The sequence below is a fragment of the Dasypus novemcinctus genome, chromosome 4, assembly GCF_030445035.2.
Source record: "Dasypus novemcinctus isolate mDasNov1 chromosome 4, mDasNov1.1.hap2, whole genome shotgun sequence".
Taxonomy (NCBI): domain Eukaryota; kingdom Metazoa; phylum Chordata; class Mammalia; order Cingulata; family Dasypodidae; genus Dasypus; species Dasypus novemcinctus.
Genome location: NC_080676.1, coordinates 59778387 through 59796599, shown reverse-complemented (window position 1 = coordinate 59796599; position 18213 = coordinate 59778387). Strand labels below are relative to the sequence as shown.

The following is an 18213-nucleotide window of genomic DNA, read 5'->3' as shown; positions in this document are numbered from 1 at the left end:
GACTAGGTGAATTTATCATGGCAACCTACACCAAATCAGAGAATATCCTGTCTCATCTATTAAAAAGTCTAACATCCCTCCTTCCATCCTCTGTTCAAAGATAAAGTATTAGATTTCTCCTATTATAAAATGTTCTCTTAAGATCTAGCTCTTGGCCTACCATTTCATCCTTTGGTATGTGTCCCTCTCTTTTACTCTTCTTGCTTTTAGTCCAGCAGTAACAGCTTTAGTGCATAATTACTACAATTATGAGGATATTTCAAGTTGTAAACTATAAATATTTTAGGTATGTTTAAATTCCAATCTATAATATTCAAAGTGCTTTGTATAGCTTTTTAAAAGTCTAAAAAATCTACTCTCTTTTAGAGTACAAGTCACTTTTCTAGAACCCAACTCTTGGGGCCCAGCTAGGGCTCCTCTATGCCTTAAGCCCTTCCTTTTGTCCTATAGGTGTAAATTCCTTAACTGTCCCTTTTCAGATATATCTTTTGAGAAAACAGTTCTTCTAACACACAGCCAATTCCCTCAACACTTCATTGCGTGTCTAATTGCTTATCTCCCAGAAATTCTCATCTCTTTCTATTTCCTCTGTCTGATCTATCTCAAAAACCTTGCTTACAAACTTTTCTGGGCAACTTTATATGAAATCACAAATTAATACTTTTTCATCTCTATGTCTGCAGCCATTCAGCACACACAATGCCTTAGTTTTGATGCCTATTCACCTCTTCTGTGGTCACTGCCTATACCTATTCTTGTGGCTCTATCAAAAGTACATTTTAACAACAGAGTGCAACTCTACCACCAGAAATGAGAAAATTTCAGAAGTACACTCTTCACTTACTCAAGATACATGCCATCAAAACAACTTATAAACGTAGCACTTTGCCAACAGTAAGAATGTAAATCTTTTCCGGAGCTTATAGTCTCCTTATTTGGATCGCTCCTCCAATTTAGTATAGTTTTAAATTTGAATTAAAATTTATAATCAGACACAGAAAAAGGAGGCCACCACATTATGTTGATCCTGCCATGTGAGAGGAAGAACTGCAGGAAAACAGAAGCCCCGAGAGGCTCAAGAAGCAATGACCAGGGAGAGATGAGCCCTATTCCTGACAATTTACAGCTGAACTAAGGAAGAAAGTAGAGCAGCCAAGATAGAGGAGGCCCAGAAAGAGACATGCCCTATGCCTGGTTGCCCACATCTGGGGCTCAAAAGACAGTGTATTCTGGAGGGTAAGGCAGGGACCTCAGCAGAGATCAGTGGCAATCTTGCTTCACCATGTGGCCAGTCAACAGGATTACCAGCAGCCAACTTTGGTGAAAAAACATTTCTGACGGTGCCTTGATTCGGACATTTCATAGCCTCAGAACTGTTTTACCCTCAAAGAAATCCACTTTATAAAAGCCAATCCAGGCGGTGGACTTGGCCCAGTGGTTAGGGCGTCCGTCTACCACATGGGAGGTCCGCGGTTCAAACCCCAGGCCTCCTTGACCCGTGTGCAACGGGCCCACGCGCAGTGCTGATGTGTGCAAGGAGTGCCCTGCCACGCAGGGGTGTCCCCCGCGTAGGGGAGCCCCACGTGCAAGGAGTGCACCCTGTAAGGAGAGCCAGCCCAGCGTGAAAGAAAGTGCAGCCTGCCCAGGAATGGTGCCGCACAGAGAACTGACACAAGATGACACAACAAAAAGAAACACAGGTTCCCGTGCCGCTCACAACAGAAGCAGACAAAGAAGAAGATGCAGCAAATAGGGAATAGACAACCGGGGTGGGGCGGGGGGGCAGGGGAGAGAAGTAAATAATAAATCTTTAAACAAAAAAAAAGCTTTAAAAAAAACAAAAAAGGCCAATCCATTTCTGGTACTTTGTATCGGCAGCCCTCTGGCAAACTAAAACAGATATTAGAGCAACTGAAAAAAATTGGAATATCAATGCTAAATTTCTTGAACTGAGTAACTCTAGGTAATATAGTTATATAAGTGAATATCCTTGTCCTGAGGAAATATGTATGGAGGTTTTACAAGTTCAAGGATCATGATATATGCAACCTACTATCAAATTTTAGAAAACTGGTAGATAATTAGATAGATAGATGATGGGTGGATAGTTAAGACAGACAGATATAATTATACAACTAATGTGGCAAAACATTTATAGTTGGTAAATCTGGATATATGAGTACAGGGCATATTGGAGTTCTTTTTATTGTTTTTGTATTATTTTTGCAACTGTCCTTGACTTTAAAATTATTTCAAAATGAAAGTTGAAAGTTTATAATCAACTTGCAAACATTACTTGAACATCTGTTAGGTCCCAGGTATTGTGCTAAGCATGTTACAACAACGACAAGAAAACGAAAAAGAAAAAAAAGGAAAAAAAACCAACCCACAGTTCTTACCTTCTGGAAGCTCAATCAACAGGTATACAATTATGATATGGTATGTTAAATATAGCATATAGTATTATAGGAGAACAGAGAAGGAGCAACTAATCAAATCAGAAGTGTGGGAGAGGGTTCAGAAAGAATTTTTCATGAATGATATTTGAGTTAAATCTTGGAAAATGGGTAGGAATTTGCCTGGCAGAGGAAAAAAAAAAAGGCATGAAAGGCTGAAAAGAAAACTGATGCAAAAGACAGAGTCATAAAGATGACTCAGAAAGTTCAATAAATTCCAATAATTTAATATGATTAACAGGGTATGTGGGGGTGCGGTGGGAAAGGGGAACAGTTATAGAGAAGTCAGAGACCAGAAAATACAGTAGGATCTTAAATGTTACATTAAACAGTTTAGATGGGTGTGGCAGAAACTCCTACTTGTGCTCCAACATCTGTTCTTCCCTCTCTACTAAATAATAGAACTCCTCATTTTTTAGCTAAATACATGGTCACCCAGAATACAGACTGTATTTCTCAGTCTCTTAAAAGCTAAAGGACCATATATATTTTAGGTTTGGGTCAATATGCTATAAGCAGAATTGTAGAACACAACTTCTAAAAGTTTCCTTAAAATACACTCTTTTCATGTCTTTCTGCATTCAGATTGCCTAGAATGCTAATGTGGTGGCTGGAGCTTAAGCAGTCATCTTGTACCAAAAGAGCTATGTGCTGAAGATAACAGCAGTAAGACAGAGAAGGAATCTGTACTTCTGATAAGTTTGTAAAACATCCTACCATACCAGGTTGCCTACCTCCAGAATTATATAAGAAGAGTAAATTTCCATCAAAACTACATTACTGTTCTTTTGGGTTTTCTATCACAGCAGAACTTAATTCCAACTGATCTAGTGGGAAACTTTAGAAGAATATTAGGTAGAGGAGAAGTAAGACTACAAATTAAAATAGGACAAGATTGGTGATAAGAAGACCATTTAGGAAAAAGTATGTAGGAAATCTAGGTGAAAATTTTCCATATCAGTCATATTGGATAAATTTGGCATTCTTCGGATGTTTAACAATCCTATCCCCATATTCATCATTGCTTATTTTACAAAATTAATAAATAGCATAAATGAAATAACATAAACAAATGTGCTTTGAAAATTATAAAGAACTAATGCAAATGTAATGTATTAGTACTATGTACCTCTAGAGAACATTTTAATTCTGGTCTAAAAAACGTCTTCCTAGCTTGTGGCCACTTTAATGAAAGTCATCTCTTGTCTTAAATAACCTTAAAGTCATTAAAAGGAAGAAACCTCCTTATTATAGCTAAACGAACAGAGTGAAAACTCCAAGCTTTTCAGCTACGAGAAGAACTGGTCTGGTTGAAGCTGTGAGGATGGAAAGGAAAACAACCTCTGCATTCATTCATCATCAACTTCATGGATTTCAAAATAGCTTTTATGAAGTCTCGTTAGATTTAGATTGAGAGGATAATCTCTGTGTGTCTCAAACCACTCTTTCGTTTTTTGTTTTTTTAGGGAGGTACTAGGGATTAAACCCAGGACCTCGTATATGAGAAGCAGGTGCCCAACAACTGAGCTGCATCCACTCTCCAATGAGAGACGTTTCTTTCATTTGTATGTTTTTAGGAGGTACTGGGAATCAAACTAGGAACCTCATACTCAGGAAGCAGGTGATCGATTACTTGCACTACATCCCTGTCATGTGTCCTCTCAGTTCTGTAGTGAGACTATGGCACTACCTTAGCAACATAGTGATGCCGGTATGAGACAGAAGAAGAGTCTTCACATTAAATATTTTCTTAAAGCACTCTGAAGTTGGTCTCTATTACTTAAAATCATACTAATGTATTATTGAAATATACATTTCTCAAGAGTGAATACCAGGGAAGTGGATGTGGCTCAAGCGATTGGGCTTCTGCCTACCAAATGGGAGGTCCCGGGTTCATTGCCCAGTGCCTCCTGGAGAAGGCAAGTTGGTGCAACACGATGACACAACAAAAGAGACAGAAAGAGGAAAGACAATGAGAGACACATTGTGGCTCAGACAATTGAGTGCCTCTCTTCCACATGGGAGGTCCTAGGTTTGGTTTCTGGTGCCTCCTAAAGAGAAGATGAGCAGACACAGAGAGCACACAGTAATAGCAGACACAGAGAGCACACAGTAAATGGACACAGAGAGCACACAGCAACCCCAAACAGTGTGTGTGTGGGGGGAATAAACAAATAAAATAAATCTTAAAAAAAAAAAAAAAGAGTGAATACCATGTATTCTGGTATCTAATATAAAGCTGAGATTCATGAAATATTTTTTGAATGCATGGTAAGTATTTCATTCATGTCTTGAGGACAAAGGCACCATGATAAAATTTTAAAATATGATTGTAACATTTTGCTTTACTAAAAAAGATTATTTTAGACAGCGCACCGGGCCGTCCTGTGGATCTGTCTCTTGCTTCATAGTGTTTTATTGGAACAGTGCTGGGGACTTTTCCCCACACCTCCTCAGAGTCGACCACTCTGGGACCAACTTCTCGGCCATCCCCCACTTTTAGGACCAGCTAACACCGCTTTTTGGGGTTAGCTCCTCATTGTCAACACACCATGACCTCCCAGATCCATCAGAATTATTCCGCCGACGTGGAGGCCTCTGTGAACCGCCTGGTCAGCCCCCAGCTGCAGGCTTCCTACACTTGCCTCTCTCTGGGCTACTATTTCAACAGCAACGATGTGGCCCTGAAGGGCGTGGACCACTTCTTCCGCGATTTGGTGAAGAAGTGCGGGGGCACCGAGCATCTCTCAAAGATGTAAAACCAGTGGGGCGGCCGTGCCCTCTTCCAGGACGTGCAGAAGCCTTCCAGAGATGAGTGGGGTAATACCCTGGACGCCATGGAAGCTGCCCCTGTCCTGGAGAAGACCCTGAACCAGGCCCTTTGGATCTGCGTGCCCTGGGATCTGCTGACACAGACCCCCACCCCTGTGACTTCCTGGAGAACCATTTCCTAGATGAGGAGGTGAAACTGATCAAAAAGATAGGTGACCACCTGACCAACCTCCGCGGGCTGGCTGGTGGGCAGGCCAGGCTGGGCGAGGACCTCTTGGAAAGGCTCACCCTCAAGCACGACTAGGAGCCTCCGGAGCCCAGAGGCTGTCGGGGGCGGGGGGGGAGGGGGGTGTCTATTTCCCCAGCATCCAGGCTTCTGCCTGCACCCCTGCAGCCAGGAGGCATCTAACTGCCATCTTGTAGCCCTCTAACAAGCCCTGAACCAAGGGTAAACAATAAAGCTTTTTGCAGAAAAAAAAAATTATTTTAGAACTTGCTATAAACAATGCAATATCAGTAATATAAATATTACTAAAGACTTTTTTAATTTAAATACTTACTTTTAACAAAATATCCACAATTCGCTGTTGATATTCCACAGCTTGCTTGTCATTTTTAAAATCTTCAAAAGTCTGAAAGGGAGAAATAAAAAAATTATTTACAAATTTTAAAAGGAAATAAGATAATACGTTACTTTTAATAAAATCCAAATAAGTTCTCCCAAAAGAACCAATCCTTATCAGATTTTCCCTTATATATCTTTAATAAGTTATTTTAGTGAGCTAAGGTAGAAAGCTACAGGATTTAATATTGCATTTAATCTGAGACTTTATAAAGTAGGCGAACAGTATAAAAAATAGTGGTCAAAATATAACCAAAAGAGATTTGTGAAAATGAGTATGGGCAAAGATAAAGAGAATAAACACTAATAGCAAGAAGCAATTTGGAATAAAGGGTTTGAGAACAGAAGGATGAAATACCATATGCTTAGCCATAATTCAGTCTATTTTATTTGGAAATGGTAAATGAAATATGGTTATTAATTATCATGAAAAAGAATTTTCATGACAACTAAGAAAAAATGATGTTCAAATATAGGTATTTAAAAAATTATTATGGGGGAACGGATATGGCTCAAGAAGCTGAATGCCTGCCTCCCGCATGGGAGGTTCTGGGTTTGGTTCCTGGTGCCTCCTGAAACAACAGGCAAAACAGGTGGAAAAGCCAGTTCAGAGAGGCTGATGTGGCTCAGTGGTTGAATGCCGCCTTCCAAATATGATGTCCCAGGTTCAATCCCCAGCCCCTGGTACCTCAACAACAACAGCAAAAATTATTATGGTAAAACTTAAAATTTTTTAAGCTTACTTGGAAGGAATAGGTATTCTATTCTAAAAACACTGCCAAGTATAGCACTTTTCATTTTATGTCCCTGCTCAAGCAGAGGCAAATATATTTTTAAAAAAAAACATGCATCATGACAGCACCAGATTCTGTTTGACAGTATATGATAAGAGCATGTCACAAAAATACCTAGTACATAGAGAATGCATATACGAAAACACTGAAAGTGTTTATTGAATAACCAGAGTGATAAGATTTGAAGATCTTTCCTATGGTTTTCACTTAGCACTAAGAAATGTTTTAAATCCACAAAGCAGTAATTTACAGTTATTTTCATGAAACAAGAAAATGGACTACTTACTGTCCCAATAAAGTAACAGGAAAAAAAGGAATTTCACAGCCATGAATTTTTTAGATTACATCCCAGTTACAATTAAGCCAGACTACTTTCTGTTCTTCAGATGCATCCTAAACTTCCCCAGCTTCCTCCAGTGTACCTTTGCTCACGCTGTTCTCTTATTAGCATGCTCCTACTTTCCTCCTCCTGTCTGACAAATAGTAATGCTTAACAAATGACCGCTAATTATCAGTTACTTACACAGAAGAGCAAAATATTTTTAAAAACCGTTTTCTTCAACTGGACTATTGTCAGTTAGGTGAGAAAGGCTGGAATGAGTTATTAAGGAGACTGTAGGACTTCCTAATCTGGAAAACTCAAACAGAAGCTATTTTGATGTTTAAGTGGGTTAAATATGACTCTCCTTGAAGATAGGAAGATGGCCTAAAAAGTCTCTGTTTTATGTGCTTTATAAGAACAACAAACACTTCCCCCACACACACACACAAAGTGAGATGTTACTCTGCGGTACTGTCTGCTAATACAAGAACTATTCAACTAAAGTACAAAACCATAGAGAATTAACTTATGTATTTAAAATCTACAGCAGTAAAAAGTAAGAGAATTTCCTTATCCATTTTCCTTTTGGCAGCACGCATTCACTGCTTTGAAACATACGGAAAGTCTGTTTCTGTAAACATAATTAAGTGGTAATATACTACAATGTGAATATTTTGATAGACATAATGACATATTTTGGTAGTAGTTAACAAATGCCACCAAAATGGCATATCACTGTTAGAACATAGCTAGTTAGGTAAAGATGCTTCTGGTTATTCGATGCTTGTAGGTGAAAAACATTCAAGGATGCCCTAAGGGATAATCCTAGTTTTTGAAGCACAAAGACGTGAAACTGAAATCCAACATCATGTGAATTTGGTCATGAAAATTTCTTTCTGTTGTCCCTTAAAAAGTATTATGTGATTTATTTAGGATAGTGATAGCCAGCTAAATAAATCCTAATCCAGGGATGACAAATTTTTCCTGTAAAGGGTCAGATAGTAAATATTTTAGGCTTTGTGAGCTACATGTGGTCTGTCTATCTTCTGCTTGTTTTGTGTTAAACAATCCTTTAAATATGTAAAAACCATTCTTAGCTTGCACAGGCCAGGGTCAAATGGTGCTAGATTTCATCTTTATCTCTTCTACACATCATTGAAAAAGACCCTTGTATAATAAAAAGAGAAAAAAAAATCATCCACAACTCATGCTGATGGCAAAACTAGGACAAGTACCACAAACTTTAACTTACAAGTGGGAAAACAAATATCACAAAATAGCAGAGTTGGCTCCAAAGCTCCTGATGCATAAGAGAAGTCAAGAAAGGATTAAAGCCCAAAACACCAAGGAAAAGTGTCAGGATAGGACCCAGTAGAAGAAATGAGGGTGTGACAAGGTACTGGTAGTAGCAGACCACCTATGACATCAAACAAAATTCACCTCCAGAACAAAAGAAGGCTCTGTACTAGGTGAGGAAGGACTGAGATCAGGTCTGAGACTTGCTTGATCAAAGCGCTGGCTCTGAGGGAGATGAAAGGATGAGTCTAGGCAGTGTGGAACAGGGGTAGCAGTCTTGGTAGAAGATGGCTTTTGGGATAGAGCAAGGTACCTTAGAACGGGGGATATTTCTGGGATGCTTTGTGGCAAAGAAGTGGTGAAGGCTTAGTGGTAAAGAAGGAAGCAACTGAAGATAAAGGTCGTACTAAAACAAGATAATGTGAAGGAATAACATGACAGATTACCCTCAAATAACACCATTTATTGAAGAAGGCATACTTCGTTGTAATAAAAGAAGAAAGCATTTGAACTAGGAAAACCAGTAGGTCATTTTCTCCCTCCTTCCAGTAACACTGCCTACTAGAGCGAGTCCATAAAAATCCAATCCAGAAAATGAGAAAACCTTTTCAGTAGATGAGGACACTAAAAACAAAACAAAACAAAAACAAAAACAAAAATAATCACTAATTGCAAAACAGAAGGAAACCATAACAACACTCCAACATTAGGCAAATGAATTTAAAGAAACAAGACCACAAATCAGAAATTTAAGAATTCAGAAAAGAAACTAACAAATAGTAGAAAGGTGTGGAGTGAAGCTGAAAGAAAAAGAAAAAAGTCATCTCAGAAATGAAGACAAAATTGCAAGGCACCCAAGAAAGAAAAGATATGACCAGAAGTACAATAAGTGAAATAGAGAACATAGATGAAAATAACTAAGAGAATGAAATTTAAATAAAAATGAAGTAAAAGAGTTAAGAGAAAAGGTGATACAGAAGACAAAGATATCCAATGTACATATGATTGGAGCTCTGAAAATAAAGATAAAATAATGTATTAGAAAAAAATATTTAAACTTATAATTCAAGCATTTTTTCATTAAAAAAACTTGAATTCACATATTGAAAGGGTCCACAGTAATATGGGAAAACTGACTGACAACACTCAACTCTGAGTGATATATTAGAGTAAAACTATTAGTCTTTAAATACAAAGAAAAAAATCATCTAGTCTTCCTGAGAAAAAGATGAAGTCCTAGAAAAGTAAAGAAAAAGAAAAAAGAAAAAAAAAAAGAAAAATCAGGTTGACATTAGTTTTCTCAATAGCAATGTACAAAAAGTAAGATAAGAAGGGGACAATTTCTGTTTTACCTTATTATTGAAATTTTAAAATAGCACAAGAGTAGAGAGGACATGGCAATGAACTCTCATCACTCAGATTCAACAATTATCAATATATGGCCCATCTAATTCCAGTTATACTATATTCTTCACCCACCCCCAATTAAGTTATTATAAATCAAATTCTAAACATAGCATTTCAATCCTATATACTTTAGTATTTAACTCTAAATTATAAGGAATTTTTTTGTCATAATATCATTACCATTAACAAAGCAAAAAAAAAAAAATACAAACCTAATTCCTTAGTATCATAAAAGTCAGCATCCTTTGATTTTTTTTCAAACCAAGGTACAAACAAAAGTCCACACACTGTATTTGCTTGATAAATCTCAAGTCTCTTTTAATCTATTAAAAGGGATTAATTGAACCTATTTTATTCAATTTATAGGAAAAGTCACATTGAAGCTGATCTCACAATACTTTGTAGCATGTCAGTTTTAAACAGGTTCAAACAAGGTTGAATTCTCTTTCAGTTTCCTCTCCCCTGTAAAATGGACATAATCTTAGGCTTTTTGAAAGGATGAGTAAATGAGTAGATGTGAAGTTCTGGGCAGTTGGTGGAGCGTTTGCTGGGCTATTATGCTGTTTGGATGTTTGTCTAGTCACATGGCTTCTTGCCTCTTAATCAAAGGAGTCCTTTTTTAGGAAAAAAAAAAAAAATTTAGGTGCATATCCTTCCTGTATTTTTTTCTCCAAATACTATGTGTGTGAGTTTTATCTATTTGTGAGCTTGCTGCTTTCACCAACCATTTTCCGTTTTATCAAAAACTCTAAAAAACAGCTCCATGCTATTTAACTGAGAAGCTGTATCATGATTTAATTCTTCTGCCAGGAACATTTTCATAGAGAATCTGGCTAACCCATATCCATCTCTACTCAAACATGTATAAGGATTTTTTAGGTTTTGTTTTGTTTTAACATAAAGCTTCTGTTTGCCATTTCAACTCCAGTTATTTCCAGTTATCATCAAAACCACATCTCCCCCAGAGCCCTCTTCCATATCTACTAATGTCAGGTAATATAACTTATGAAATCTGAGTTGTTGTACCACATCTAACCCTGTTTTCTTAAACTTTTTAATGAGGATGCTTTATAGAGAGAGAACTATAGAGAATATATGAATGGCACAACAAAAATGAGCAAACACCTCTAGGCATAAAGAGTATTACTTTTCTTTCTATTACAAAAAAAATTATCACCCTGCTGCCTTTAAAAACACCTTAAAATCATACAATCTCTTACCAGTGCCAATACATTTAGAAATTCTCTTGTGTCAAAATGCAGTAATGTCCGAACATAGGGATAGACTTCTTCCTCAGGTGAAGCTTCTGCTGAATGGAGGCGAATTAGAAACTCAAAAACCTGCAAGTTAGAAAAAAATTATATATTTTTTCCTTTTTTCAGGCTTACCTTACAAAGTATCTTGCAAGGCAATGACTACCATTTGGATTGAATAGAAAAAAGCTGAATTCAGCTTAAATTGCCACAATGTCTGAAGTTCTCTCTAAAAACCTGTCTCAGATATAATAATTGACTTTAATGATGGTGCTGGTTCTCTCATAATAGACTTACCTCATGCCCACATGCAATTCCCTGCTACAATTTGTCCTTAATGCATCTTATCAAAAGGTATACATAGTAAAAATGCTGTGAAAATAGTACCAACCTGGTTTTTAACCAAGGGAACAAGATCTTCAGGGATGTCACCAAGAGGATAGGCACGACCTGCTAGGCAACAGCTAGAAGAAGAGAATGCGAACATACTTGGTGATGTGTAAAGGGAAAGTTTGATTTTGTTTTTTTGCTTGTTTTTTTTTCCCCCCGTATCTGTGAATGATTGTTTTTATTGACTGATATCATGATCACATTCATTTCTTTTTTTTTGTCTTTATTTTTTTAATATTACATTCAAAAAATTTGAACAAGGCTCAATCAGCTTTTGTCATTTAGGTCAAGTCCAAAACCAAATTAAGATGATATCAGGTTCAGAAAATGTGGGTGATGGAGGTGGTGAAGTAATAGATCCTGTGAGTATGGCTTTCATTTCTTCTTATGTTACTTAAGAAAAACCCAAGCTGCACCAGAGGGGCAAAAAGGAATGAGGACAGACTATTTAAAGCACCTAGATAGAATATAACGATGCCATTAAATTATGACTTACCTGTTAAAGGCCTGTTCTCAGAGACTTTTAAACCAGTGGTTCTAAGAATGGGTACTAGAGGTAGGGAATGAGCTAGGCTAATAAATGTCTACAAGAGGACAAGGCTTCAGGGAGAGTAAAAATCTGATTAGATATTCATTCTAGAGTTTTGCCCCCAAATCAGACCTTCCTTAACAGTTTGCCTTCAAATCAGATCTTCCAATGGCTAATGATTTTCTTTGTAGGCTGAATTATTACAAATGTAATATGTCCTCATTTTTTCTTTTTGTGGGAGTGTGTGAATTTTAAACCTCCTTGAACTATTTATCAATTTTCAATGTTGGATTAGTGACAAGTGGATACAAGAATATTTTAAGCAGCTCAACGTACAAATGATAAAAGTAGTAGATAAATGCTGCATATATTCTACACTGAAGAATCAATGTAACAAGCGTGAAATCTGTCTGGAAGTTATCTCTGACTTCTATAAAGGAGCTAAAATGTCTGCCACCTGCCTGCTAGCCAACTATCTGTCTAAAAGGGGAGGAGGCAAAAATCACCCTTAGTTGAAAGCCACCACTCTAGATGAAAGAACTTTGAAAATGTAAAGCATTATATAGATAAGAGATGATAGTACCTCTAAGAATACAGAAAAAAATATGGAAGGAACATATATAGGATAAGTAAATAAAAGTCTCTTACCTAATATATACAAGAAGTTTGTTGCCCATAATAACTTGCTCATCTAAAATAGAAAGAAAAATATTTTCACCAATTTTCTCTTAAAATATTTTCAGAAATATACTCTTTATGTGGAAACAAAAAATAAAACTTGGCATTTAAGGTGAGGCAAACACACTTCGAAATAACAGGAAGTTGAAATAAGACCAGTTTATTATTTTTATAATATCCATTAGATTCTTTTCACAGACACAAAATCAGTATGAGGTATTCAAGGATACATGTAGAAGGAATAAAAAGGTAGAGAGCTAAGAATTGCTGGCTTAACCACTATTTTGGGACTGGGGGAAAGTGTAGAGCATTCAGTCAGTATCCTTTGGTGTTTTGAAACCAAGATGCAAACAAAGTCCACACACTATATTTGCTTGAAAATTCTCAAATCTCTTATAGTCTATACTACTTCTCCCCCCACCCCAGCCTTATTTTTCTTTACTATTTATTTGTTGAAAAAGTGGGTGATTTACCATATTTTCCATATTCTAAAACTTGCAGACTGTCTCTGATCAATTAATTAATATTAAGGCATAACGATAATGTCCTCTCACTGTAAGACTAAATCTCACCACCTATAGTGCTGTAGGGTAAGAAGGCCATTGTTTACAAACATTTAAAACAATGGGAAGTGGATGTGGCTCAACTGATAGAGCACCCACCTTACACATGGGAGGTCCAGGGTTCAAACCCAGGGCCTCCTGGCCTGTGTGGTGAGCTGGCCTACGCACAGTACTGATTCATGCAAGGAGTGCCGTGCCATGCAGCGGTGTTCCCTGCATAGGGAAGCCCCATGCACAAGGAGTGCACCCCACAAGGAGAGCTGCCCCATGTGAAAAAAGCACAGCCTGCCCAGGAGTGGCACTGCACACACGGAGAGCTGATGCAGCAAGATGATGCAACAAAAAGAGACATAGATTCCCAATGCCACTGACAAGAATATAAGCAGACACAGAATACACAGTGAATGGACACAGAGAACAGACAATGGATGGGAGGGGGGTGGAGGAAGAGAAGAGAAAAAAAAAATCTTTAAAAAAATAAAAAAATAAAAAAAATAAAAGACCTAGACTAAATGATCTTCGGGACCCCTTTTATTCTCCTAAATTATGTGTAAAATTGTGTAATTTTTGTCATCTGGTAATGTAAGCCCATTTCTTTGACTAAAATAAAATAAAACTAGACCTAGTTTTTAGGCAAAGGGTCAAGGGTAATATAAATTAGAGTAGAAGAACCAATAGTAGGTCAATTATTACCAATGACAGATTATAGGAATTTGTTGTTGGTAATGATGAGCTGAAGTATCTATTTTGGTATATGAAAACTGGACATAAAGCAAATAAGTGTATATCTTTTATTTATTAATAACCCTTCATCAATACCTCAAATTTGTGAGGTTATTAATGTAACCTGATTTGCTCAAAATTATATAAATAATTACATTTTGCTTCAAAATTTCAAATATTATTTGATCCAACTCAACTAGCATGGCAATAACCTTACTGGCATAAAAAGTTCATTAAACTTTTAAAGCTACACATCTCAGGTAGAATATATCTGGTTCATGATATCCTCACATAGAGTTAAACTACTTGTTTAATGTATGTTTCTACATTATTCCACTACAGTGAGTTTCTTTTTTTTTTTTTTTAAAGATTTATTTTTATTTCTTTAATTCCCCTCCCCTCCCCCGGTTGTCTGTTTTCTGTGTCTTTTTGCTGCGTCTTGTTTCTTGTTTCTTTGTCCGCTTCTGTTGTCGTCAGCGGCACGGGAAGTGTGGGCGGTGCCATTCCTGGGCAGGCTGCTCCCTCCTTCGCGCTGGGCGGCTCTCCTTACGGGGCGCACTCCTTGCGCGTGGGGCTCGCGCGCATCAGCACTGTGCATGGCCAGCTCCACACGGGTCAAGGAGGCCCGGGGCTTGAACCGCGGACCTCCCATGTGGTAGACGGACGCCCTAACCACTGGGCCAAAGTCCGTTTCCCCTACAGTGAGTTTCTTAAGGGCAGGAAGCTTGTCTTATTCATCTCCTATTATTCCTAATAGTAAGTGCTCAGTAAATGTATGAAGTAAACTTACATAAGTAATTTTTTTATCCCCTTTCTACTCTTTTCTCTTCCCAAATCATCTTCTTTTAGAAGATTTTCAGTTGCAAAAGTCCCCATCAGTTTCATTTAAATCTTTCAATATTGTTTTCATTTCTGCTAGATATATAAGTAAATGGTAATTTTCAAATTTGTCTCAAAAAGATTAGGTTCAGGGCCACTACTAGGTATGAGTGCCTAAGACTCTCCCAATTAATCCCGTCTCTTTTTTCTATAAAGAAAAAAATCAAAACAAAACTGGACATAATATAAAAACTAACTATCTGAAGGTACTAATAAGTAAATACAAGCATACAGAATCTGATGTTTCACACTCACTTGGTGGAGCGGAAACTGGAAGACATAAAAGTAACTTTTCGCCTCTATGGTCTCTACCTGGGTTAAGTGCACTCTGTCCTGCACACATGGTGGCATGTGATATGACAGAAGAAATAGCAAGTGAAGTTGAAGGTAGAGTAACTGAAGTCATCCAAAGTGAAGAACAAAGGGGAAAAAAGAACAAACAAAACAAAAACAAACCCAGAGGGACAGTATTCTGAATTGGCAGAGGAAGGCACTCCGAAAATCTGCTCCTCCATTAAAAAAAACCACAAGAACACTGATAAAACTGTCAAAATCAACTTTTTCAGGACTTTTAGCATTAACTAACGGCTTAGAATAATCCGAGGCATGTTTATTCAAACAAACAACAACAACAAAAAAAACCATGGCTGGATCTTGGTAAGAAGAGCAAACTTTATGGAGCTTCAACTTTCTCTAGCTCCATTCCCCTCTCCTCAGTTTGACAGCAGCTTTCAAAACCAGTCGTCTTGCACTATGATAGCTGTGAAAACCAACAACCTAGCAGCTATTTGAAGAGGCAGAATGGGCTTAGAAACCTCCAAAATCAGCCTCATTATCCCTATCCACAGGAAACCATCACTATTTGACTTGCCTGGCAGCTCACTGAAGAGCTGCAAACTCTGGGCTTGTCTTATTTTTTTTAGATTTTATTATTTTTTTATTTATTTCTGTCCCCTTCCCCTTAACCCCCTCCATGTCTGCTCTCTGTGTCCATTCACTGTGTGTTCTGTGTCCCCCTGCATTCTTGTCAGCAGCACTGGGAATCTGTGTCTCTTTTTGTTGCGTCATCTTGCTGCCTCAGTTCTCCGTGTGTGCAGTGCCACTCCTGGGCAGGCTATGCTTTTTTTGTGTGGGGTGGCTCTCCTTGCGGGACACACTCCTTGTGCGTGGGGCTCCCCTATGCAGGGACACCCCTGCGTGGCACGGCACTCCTTGCACACATCAGCACTGCATGTGGGCCAGCTTACCACACGGGTCAGGAGGCCCTGGGTTTGAACACTGGACCTCCCATATGGTAGGCAGATGCTCTATCCATTAAGCCAAATCCATTTCCCAGAGCCTGTCTTTATTTGTCCTGACTCTGAGTTCACTCTGTACAGAAAGCACCATTCCCAGAGCATTTGTTGAAAACAATCAGTGATAATTTAACATTGCTGCTGCCAGAAGTTCTGTTGCCAGTTGGAGCCAATAAGAGGCTGATCAAAAAGCTTAAAAGGAAAAACAGAAGGACAGAAGATCTACAGTGGGATTTGAAAATATCCAACATATACCTGAACTCTAGACCCATGCATGTGCAGGGCTGTACACATACCGAGGAAAGACATGAAGAGGTCCTAATGGCTAACCTAGCAGGAAGTGAACACTAAGTTGGAATTGTAAAATACCTGCTGAAACAAAATACATGAAGAAAAAAACTGATATAACTGAATGGAGAAGCAGACAATATAACAATACTAGTTGCAGACTACAATACCCCACCTTCGATAATGGGTACAATTATTAGTAAAACATGAACAAGGAACTAGAAGCCTTGAACAAAACTAAAACTAAGTAGACCTAAAAGACAGCTATAGGACACTCAACTCAACAGAATATACATTCCTCTCAAATGCACATGGAACATTCTAGGATAGATCATATATTAGGCCATAAAGTAACTATCAATACATTTAAAGGACAAAAATTCACAAACGTGTGGAAATCAAACAACACAAAACTAAACAACCAATAGATCAAAGAAGAAATCACATGGGAAATTAGAAAATACTTTGAGATGAATGAAAATGAAGATGCAACATACCAAAACTTATGGAATACGGTGAAAGCACTGTCCAGAGGGATATTAGTAGGTATAAACACGCATATTAAGAAAGAAGAAAGATTTCAAATCAAATACCTAACCTTTAACCTGAAGAAACTAGGAGAAGAGCAAACCAAACCCAAAGCAAGCAGAAGGTAGCAAAGAATAGAGTAAAGCTGAAAGATATGAAATAGAGAAAGTGAAACAACGGAGAAAATCAATGAATTCAAAAATCAGTTCTTTGAGAAGAATAACAAAATTGACAAATCTTTCACTAAACTGAAACTAACAAAAAACAAGGACTCGAATTATTAAAATCAGTTCAAACGGGTGCTCCTGTGGGCTCTAAAGGCATCTAGATGCTATAGGCAGGGCAGACAACCTCAGGAAATCAGCACCTCATCAGTGGGCCTTACCTTGGAATATATGAAACCCACCTCTCCAGTGTACCAGTTAGACTCATTTATAAATTTCCTACACAAAGTTCTTGTCTCCCATTTTTTTGAACCAACAATTAGTATTATATCCATTAAATATTACGTCCCAGAGACTTAAAACTTCCAGCTGTTCATATGCTGGGTGAGCCCTGAATCTTACCAGAGTTTCAGCCAACACGTACTCTCCAATTCATCAGACTCACCCAGGATAATTAACAAAAGGATGATGATGGACAACACTCAACCCAAGAAGCAGAGAGTATCATCAACTGCAACCAAGACAGTTTCATTGATCGGCTCCATAGGATCTAAGTCTTCTCTCAATCAGAAGTGGAGTTGGACATCACCACCCCAAAATCCTCAAGATAGAGGAATGAACAAACGTAAGGGGGGGATGCAAATATGGACCAAAGTAGACTTATTATTATTCTAGTAATGGAAGAACTTGTAATATTGATATAAAGACAGTAGTCACCAGAGGTTCTAAGGGGCGGGGGGAGAGAGAAGAATAGGTGCAACAAGGGGAATTTTTGAGACACTGGAATAATTCTGCATGATATTACAATGATGGATACCAGCCATTATACATTTTGTCAAAACCTATAAAATTGTGTGGTGGAAAGTATAAAAAAATATATTGTAAACTATAGACCATGGTTAGTATCAATGCTTCAATATGTGTTCATCAAATGTAAAAAAAATACCACACTAATGAAAGATGTTGTTAATGGGGGAAAGTGTGGGAGGGGAAGTGGGTGGGATATATGGAAATCTCCTACATTTTTGATGCAACATGTGTGTCATCTAAAACTCCTTTAAAAATAAGGAAAAAAATTATTTTAAAAAAATCAGCATGGAAAAGGAGACATCACACTACTGCACTTACAGAAATAAAAGGGATTATATAGGAATACCATGAACAACTATATGCAAACAAATTAGAGAACTTAGATGAAATGGAAAAATTCATAAAAATACACAAACTACCAAAACGGACTCAACAGGAAATAGA

The 18213-nt window shown here is 37.7% G+C and overlaps 1 protein-coding gene across 4 annotated transcripts in view; it reads right to left on the bottom strand.

Moving 5' to 3' along the window:
- Positions 1–18213, bottom strand: part of VPS8 (VPS8 subunit of CORVET complex) — a 294602-nt gene that overhangs the window by 138851 nt on the left and 137538 nt on the right. For all 4 annotated transcript variants that reach the window (XM_058295485.2, XM_058295487.2, XM_058295486.2 and 1 more), the window contains 4 exons: positions 12490–12532; positions 11314–11386; positions 10890–11009; positions 5789–5860 (listed from right to left, as the gene is read on the bottom strand). In XM_058295485.2, the coding sequence (XP_058151468.1) occupies positions 5789–5860; positions 10890–11009; positions 11314–11386; positions 12490–12532 (308 nt within the window). The remainder of the gene's footprint in view (positions 1–5788; positions 5861–10889; positions 11010–11313; positions 11387–12489; positions 12533–18213) is intronic.